At 32.9% G+C, this 6,665-nt stretch overlaps 1 protein-coding gene across 1 annotated transcript; it reads right to left on the bottom strand.

Moving 5' to 3' along the window:
- Nucleotides 1–220: 220 nt before the first annotated feature.
- On the bottom strand, nucleotides 221–4,218 carry HELRODRAFT_165779 (hypothetical protein; the record flags this gene model as incomplete). The annotated part of the gene is made up of 4 exons (XM_009032281.1): nucleotides 221–303; nucleotides 446–540; nucleotides 1,757–1,892; nucleotides 4,167–4,218. The coding sequence occupies 4 exons, from the start codon at nucleotides 4,216–4,218 to the stop codon at nucleotides 221–223; spliced, it is 366 nt and encodes a 121-aa protein (XP_009030529.1).
- Between the last annotated feature and the right edge of the window lie 2,447 nt (nucleotides 4,219–6,665).

Below are 6,665 nucleotides of genomic sequence, written 5' to 3'. Positions count from 1 at the left end.
ATGTGTTTCCTTCAAACAGATGAAAAAATCAAAGTGAATCCCAAATGAAAAATAAAATTCGGGCAATTAAACCAGATGCTCGTGTATTCAGATGCATGCAACATAAAGAGTAACAGAGTGTAACAAACACAAATAATTCACAAAGACATTACAAAGTACCGTTTTGAATATAAAACTTGCTCGCTTGCTAGTTAGATCATAAAGGATACAAATATTTATTTCATCGTATTTTGCCGTCCGATAAGTTTTTAATCACAATCTGATGCTTCATGGGTTTACATGTTCCAATTTTGTACACCAGGCCTGACACAAGTGAAGATGGTTAAATAACAAAACTCCGAGCAAACATTACTATTAAAGAACTCGAATTTGTTTTGATGATTTATATGGTGGAGACCACCGTACGTACGACGTTCGTTCAAGGAAAGATTCAATTTAAAAATACCTCTCAGTGCACACTTGATTTTCATGTTTTTAAAAATTGATAATTTTTCAAGTGCACATCTGCCTGTTAGAAGTGGCAGGTCTATGGTAGGGTGCCTGCAGCAGTGTTTGTATTAAAAGTCACCTGTAAGTGAATGTTATAATGGAAGAAGTGTTGAAAAGTAGCGTTTTTGACGATAAATACCAAAAAGGGTCGTAAGCCTAATCTTAGCCTCCCCGATCAAGGCAGATATTTTTGAAATATCCCACCGGTCAACGTGTTGTGCATGTGACAAATTATAAATTGCCCCTCCCCGTCAAAGTTGTCGAGATCTGCCACTGCCTGTTAGCAGAAAACATTGAAACTATTATATAAAAAATGCAGTTTTCACATGTAACAAATTTATCAACATGTTGTGTTGCTGCCTAGATTAACATTATCATTTTGAAATAAACCTATTATGCGAATTTGTATTTAGTGTTCAATCAATCATAGTGAAACATCTGAAAACTTAGGCTCTGATAGTTAAAAAATGTGAATTTTTTTTTATGAAATCTATCAACAATGAACACAGTGTACGTACTGCAGTAGTTTTGATGTGGTTTGACACACACCTGTGTTCTATAATGAAAATGTCTGCGGCGCTAAGCACAAAGTCAGCAATGATTTTAATGTCACTTTGATTAATTGCAGCAAATATTAAAATAATTTTAGATAGAAGAGTATGCTGGTGTATTTGTTTGGTCGATGTATTTCTTAACAAACATTTGCAAATCAATCACGTATATACATTAGCGTACCGTCTCATATTTTACACCCTCATACCTTCAAATCTCAAGTTTCACCATTTCAACCCATTTTCAGTTTCAATGTCTCGATCATTTTTGAAATATTAACTGTGGCAAACTTTTTTTGCCTAACATTTACGCTAAATAATCATTGAAATTAATGGCCAAATTAAATGGATAGTCAGGCACCGAATTATCAAAATTATTATTATGAACAGTAAAACGTTGTCTACAATTTTTGGCACAAAATAATAGTTCACAAAGTTTACAATCCAATGTATTTTTAGATTTTTATTTCTACACAGAACTTTGAGGGTTGTTAGTTATCTATAGACACGTCGCTTTACATCATCATGATCATCTTTTTCGTCATCTTAACATCTTCATAATCATCATCATCGCCACTGTCGTCATTATTATCATTATCACCACCACCACCACCATCATCATCACCATCATCATCATCATCATCATCATCATCATCACATCACCCAAGACTGTATGTTTACGTAAGAGATTAGGCGTGCTATAGCCACGTTGGTACGTTTTAAACGGGCACTCTTTATATTTTAATGCCGCGTTTGTTAGCGGAGTGTCCTTCTTCACCAGTTCATCCCACACGACGTTCTGGTTTAATGAAGGTTTTATATGGGCGGGAATGTGTGCCTGTACATACACGTCTGATTATGTGATTATATGCATGTATTTAAGTATGTATGTATGTATGGATGTATGGATGTATGTATGTATGTGTATGTGTGTGTGTGTGTGTGTGTGTGTGTGTGTGTGTGTGTGTGTGTGTGTGTGTGTGTGTGTGTGTGTGTGTGTGTGTATTATGAAAAAATCTGTTGGTAATTTTTCAAAATCATTTTGTTATACTGGTTGGTTGTTATATTGGCTAATTGTTTTTGTGTCACATTGATTGATTGTTGAAACTTTGATAACATTGAAACAAACGCAACGAAATCCAAATTTTTATTTTACAACTTTACGTTCCAACTCAACAGAGCATAACAGATATAAATTTTTAAAGCAAACACTTTCTAAGACACTTGAGATTAACAGACCATCACAATCACAGTGTTGTGCAACACCGCGATGACGTCATTACTCCGGCATTTAATTTTTATTATCTTTTTTATTTTTATCATTATAAGATATTTATATAGCGCCCGTTTAATGTATAAATTTTCAATAGCGCTAAAGAAAATAAAACATCTACAATACAAGCCACGTGAAGTTGAAGGGCAATGAAGGCCAGAGCAGGAATAGTTGGAAAGATGCATTAAATAAAATCCAATTAATTTATTTTGCAAATAAAGAAAACGACTTTTTGCCAGTCAATCAATCATCACGGCAGAATGAAAAAATCTAAAAATGTTGTGCGAGATCGTTTTGTCATTGTTGGGGAAAAATTCATCAAACGAGGCAGCACCTGTTACAGCAGGCGGTTTTTCAGGACATTTAGCTCATCAGAATTCAAGACAACAAATTTCTGCTTTGGGGAAATCTATTTAATTTCCATTGAATTAATTAAATAATGGATGGATGAATTACAGTAGATTATCCGATCATTGCTAACAAAATCTTCGAACAACACCATGTTGTTTGGACCCGGTTCGAATAATTCGCTGTTGAAGTGTTTTTGGATATCTTACTACCATCTATTCATAGGTCAATAAATAATTGAGTAAGAAACTCTGTGACGCCACATTCACAGAACATGTTATCATCATGCCGATATTGGATAAACTTATGCTTGCGCTTGATGTGATAAGAAATTAAAGGACGGTTTTTAATTCTTTTAGAAGTTGACGTTAGTAACTAAACTAATTAATAAAATATTATTATCGACAAAACCTGCCTAAGACTTCAGTTTAGGCTGAAAATAAAATAAAACCTTGGATGAAGTTGTGAACTAAAAAACGATCAATTAATGTTTGTTTCACATAGGATTAAATTGATTGGATCAGACAATGGCACAATTATGAACTGTCATTTGCTAATAGTGATGCAATATTCTATAAATTCTACCGAATGTTATAATTACTATAGTTACAATAACATTCGGTAGAATTTATAGAATATTGTAAAAATTATGGTCTATTATCAACATTTAATAGTGATGCATAAACATTCGAAATGTCCTTTTCTTCAAATAATATAATTTTCTAAAATTAAATCTCAAATCTAGAATCAAATAAATGGAATGTTCAATAGCTGTTCTTCTGTTACATTAACTGACATGACTGCGATTTGTAACGAATGTGAATCAGCAGACCATATTGAATCAAAGTTGAATGCGCGCGTAGATATGTACGATACATTGTTTCGTTGTGTTATGCTGTTGTGTTATGCTGTTGTGTTATGCTGTTGTGTTATGCTGTTGTGTTATGCTGTTGTGTTATGCTGTTGTGTTATGCTGTTGTGTTATGCTGTTGTGTTATGCTGTTGTGTTATGCTGTTGTGTTATGCTGTTGTGTTATGCTGTTGTGTTATGCTGTTGTGTTATGCTGTTGTGTTATGCTGTTGTGTTATGCTGTTGTGTTATGCTGTTGTGTTATGCTGTTGTGTTATGCTGTTGTGTTATGCTTTTCATGATGCTAATGTTGCACTATAGAAAATTAAATAAACAGCTTAGAAATCATATAAAAGTTAATAATGAATTAGATTGTAGTTTATTTTATATCCCAATTATATGGTTTTATGATGTAGTAGTCGTAGATCTTTTAGCTGAAATGATTTCAAATTGATTTGATAATCGCCATTTAAAAGAACCTGACATTGATTATAGCCCCATCAATGGCTTTTTAATCAACGAAGAGTCAAAGATACATAAACACATACTACCAGTCATATTACTAACACACAGACAGACACGCACACATGCACACGCACATATATACGCATACAAACGCGTGTTTCACTGTATACATTCATAGCACGTGTTCAACTTCCTTCGAATGTGTCCTTTTTTTTACTCAGACGAAATAAATCATAGTTCATTTTTTAATTTTTTCTCATATATGTTTATGCTTATTGATTTATTTAAATTTATTGCTTTTTATTAATATTTATTTATTTATTTTTTAAACATTATTTTGAATTTTCAAATTTATTTATATTTCACCGACAAGTTTTTTCCACTCCAAAGTTTTTCTTTCCTCGAGCGGTGTTTGTCTTTTAAATGAAGATGAACAGTTGACAAGATTCTTGAACTTTTCCATCTATCATTTTATACCGGGCTTAAATATTATATGCTTTTTGTATTTGTGTGTATAAACTAATAAATATATAAATAAATATACTCATAAATAGATATATATATGTATGTGTTTGTGTTTTTGTGTGTGTGTGTGTGTCAGCTATTTATAATTTTATATTGGTTTGCATTGCTAGAACAGAACATAATGAGTCATTTGTGTGCATTTTTCATTTATTTGTTTATAGTAAACATTCCACTTCATCTTTAAATGCATATTTTCAAACTATTCATTCACATCATTCCAGACAGAAATGCTTTGATTTAATTCTAATAAAATTTAATCATTTTTACTTCATGAATAATAAAAAAATCATTCATCCACATACATAAGCTTTTGTGTCGATGATTATTTGACGCCAACACACCAGCTGAATATTCTACACACCCATTCAAGTAAGGAACGGGGCTAATTTGTCAGCCTTTGTGTTGGTTTGTTAATAATTCGGCCAATATATCATTGATCATTTTCCATGATTTCATTTTATGTCATTCTGTCTACTGGCTAACATCTGAGCTGAGCAATTCACTAGTATCTATATTTACTAGCTGAACATTTTAAGTATCTATATTTAGCATTGATTAAAGTTCAGTATCATAACACACGTAACCACATACACACACACACACACACACTCATGTGCACAACAATGATCAACACAGATGACGATGAAATGTTGTTGTGGTGAGAAAACACCAAAAGACTCAATTCCTCTGTCGCAGGGACTGGATTCAAATGCAAACATATCCTTGTCTATTATAAACAACGTATAGGATGCGTATATTCATGTGTAGATTTTACGTGCATAGTGCTTGTTTAGCATTGCGTATTAGAAAATACCATTACATTTTATTACACACACACACACTTAGATACACTCACTCACTCGCGCGCACGCACACACACAGACAAACACACACACACATACACGCACACATATGAGTGTAAAATTTGTAATGACATTCTTATTATCTTTGAAATTTAGTCATCATCGTGCATCTTTTGGCAGAAGCCAGCCAATCAACCGCAGGGTATATTGTTTCAGAGCACATCTCGCAACATGATTGGTTGCCAGAATTTCAATTTAGATGCACTGGTCGCTGACCTCAAGTTTTTGATGTTATTTTTTTTACAGAATTGAATGCGGGAAGCAAAATGTGAATAAAAAAAAGGGCGAACAAGAAATGTTTTTAATCCCATCAAACAATCAATTGAACATTCTTGAAAACAATTTCCTTGCATGCTTTCGTCTTACGTAGAGCTTTCAACTGAAATCCTATTGATCAACTATCTAACAGCTGTTTGGCATTTGTCTTAATTTTTACAATTATTATTATTATTATTATTATTGTTATTATTTTTATTTATTTGAAACAAAAAATTTTTCTTAGTACATTTAATTACGCAAACAACTCCGAATGAACAGATCTTTCTTCGAGACCATCTTTTGTAATGGAGTGGATGGTGGTGAAAAGTTGCCATTTCAAAACTTTTCAATGTGTTGTCGGAAAATCGTAAAATTATTAGACAAACAAAATTTTAAGCTTTTTTTTGATAAGTTAATATATCACGATTATTTTTCCCAAACATTTGTGTTCGCTTAAAAATTGTTAAAATGTGCAAAAAACAAATTGTTGCAAGTTATCATTAGTTGCAAGCAGCATTGATTGCAGTTAACATTGGTTGCAAGTACCGTTGGTTGCAAAAAACATTGGTCTCACGATGCGCCAAGTTAGGGCGGTGTCGAGAAGTTTCCTCGTTAATGACGTCACGTACTCTTCAGAATTCATCATGGCGTCTGTTTTATCAACATTTAATTGCATGCTTGCTTCCCGCTGCTGCTTACCAGGTCCATTGCAATAAATTTCCTCCTCACTCTTCAGCATGATGCGAATTTTAAGTTGAGCAAATTAAATTTTGTGCGCGAAAACATGCTGTAAAATCGAACGGGAAAGTGTATGCATGTTGCATATTCTTTTTATTCTTGTTAATTAGTTGATAAAATATTTGTTACGCATATTCACATGTGTGTGTGTGTGTGTGTGTGTGTGTGTGTGTGTGTGTGTGTGTGTGTGTGTGTGTGTGTGTGTGTCATTATACATTGAGAGAAAATAAGTAAGCAAGCATTTGTCAAGTGGTATATTATATTTGTCAATTTTTCAATTTTGTAGCATCCTTAAAAAAATTATT

This window comes from Helobdella robusta, assembly GCF_000326865.2.
Source record: "Helobdella robusta unplaced genomic scaffold HELROscaffold_8, whole genome shotgun sequence".
Taxonomy (NCBI): Eukaryota; Metazoa; Annelida; class Clitellata; order Rhynchobdellida; family Glossiphoniidae; genus Helobdella; species Helobdella robusta.
Note: the sequence above shows the minus strand (reverse complement) of the source record. Positions and strands in the feature narration are given on the sequence as shown.